Source organism: Teleopsis dalmanni, chromosome 2 (assembly GCF_002237135.1).
Source record: "Teleopsis dalmanni isolate 2A chromosome 2, ASM223713v2, whole genome shotgun sequence".
NCBI classification, from domain to species: domain Eukaryota; kingdom Metazoa; phylum Arthropoda; class Insecta; order Diptera; family Diopsidae; genus Teleopsis; species Teleopsis dalmanni.
The window spans coordinates 50,862,581-50,864,269 of record NC_051847.1 but is presented as its reverse complement, the minus strand read 5'-3'; the positions used below and the strand labels follow the sequence as shown (position 1 = coordinate 50,864,269).

Here is a 1,689-nt window from a genome sequence, read left to right as displayed (position 1 = left end):
TAAAATTTATTATTTCAATTATTATTATTATATTGAAATCTATATTTTTTCGATTAGACTTACCATACGCTTAGATCCTTCAATTGATGACTAATTCATTGTTGAAGCCATTTGCAAACACATTACTATATTTTGAAGAATACATCAGAATATAAAATTTCCAAATTTTTGTATTATACGAAATTTTTTAAATTAAATTAAATTTTTTGCAAAAAAAGGTCCAAACAATTGTTATGAATTTTTTTTTTTTGAATTTGTTTCAAATATTTTTAGTATAAAAAAAAATTATGACACACAGCTATGCTATGATTTATGTACATAATTTTTTATTTATAAAGATTTAATAAATTTGTTTTGATAATAAAAATTGTGAAATTTTTTGGGAATATATAGTATTCTTTCCTATGTGAACGGTAAGGCTGACCACCCAAGAATCAATCTTTGGAAATGAGGCTAACCTTGTCCTTTTATCTGACTATCTAAGTATATATTTAATTGTTTTCATCTTCCAATTATAAATAGTTTTTATTCCGATAAATGCATCAATCAATTCGTCATTTCTATCTTAAAAGTCACAATTTTTGTATGATATATTTTATTTAATAATTCAAAATAAATTAATTTTTCAATGATTTCCAATTTTTTAATAAAAATATATGAATTTTGATTACATTAAATCAGTGTATAAGTATTTTCATTTATAAAAAATTTATTTTTGTTGTACACATAGAAATCAGAATACAATGTAGCAAATATTGCTCACTCTATGCTTATCACATAATAATAAGACGAAAAAATTATGGCGACGATATATCACATACAATACATAAAATATAATATATATTTAATATATATATATTTTTTGTTTGTCTTGCTACCAACCATAATTTAATAAAAAAACTGTGCGGCTATTTCGACAATAAAGGCACACTAAAATGTATTTTCTCCCATATATGCATATGAAATTTTTACTTTCATTTCTACATTACCATTATTGGATGCAAGTATGTAACTTACGTAATTAAAAATATTTTCATAACCTTTTCGATATTGAGATATTTACATCGTGAAAACGTTTTAGGTTGAATATTTGAATTAATTCTATGATTGTAGTTATTTTTTTGGATGTCACCAAATCAGAAAACCTGTAAAGCAAAAACAGAGTGGGAAAGGTAATGAAAGATAGAGAGAGAGAGAGAGTGTTGAACTATTCTAGGCCAAGGTTTAGAATCCTTTAGTATCAGTAAAAAGGAATGAACATGTTACCATTGGAACAGGTGAGCAAATTAGTAATATTATGAGGAGTAAGACTATTTTTGAGATACACATTGGGAATAACAGACGTGTTAATTCTGGATTCATAACTAGTAAACAAGCAGTTTTATATTAAAATGAGTTCTTGTTGCACATAAAAGCTTATTTTTATTGCTAGATATATCTGACGTCGAGTTGTTGATAGAGTCTGTCTCCATTAAAAAGTTCTTCTGTTAAGTCCTACTTTAGTTTAATACCATTTTTTATATTTAAATGTATTGTAGATGTTATTTTAAACCCTTATTTTTCTAGTACCATCAAAGATATATCGTCAGCATCAAATCTCAATAATCAGTATTTAAAAAATACTGTATACGCCTGTTCTACGTTAGCTAGGGTTCTCTATTATATTTGTAATTATCACAGCAGCAAAAG

The 1,689-nt window shown here is 25.1% G+C and overlaps 1 protein-coding gene across 1 annotated transcript in view; it reads right to left on the bottom strand.

Annotated features, from left to right (window-relative positions):
- Positions 1 to 546: 546 nt before the first annotated feature.
- Positions 547 to 1,689, bottom strand: part of LOC119674516 (general transcription and DNA repair factor IIH helicase subunit XPD-like) — a 3,377-nt gene continuing 2,234 nt past the window's right edge. Inside the window, exon 7 of the mRNA XM_038085659.1 lies at positions 547 to 564. Within this exon, the coding sequence (XP_037941587.1) occupies positions 547 to 564 (18 nt within the window). The remainder of the gene's footprint in view (positions 565 to 1,689) is intronic.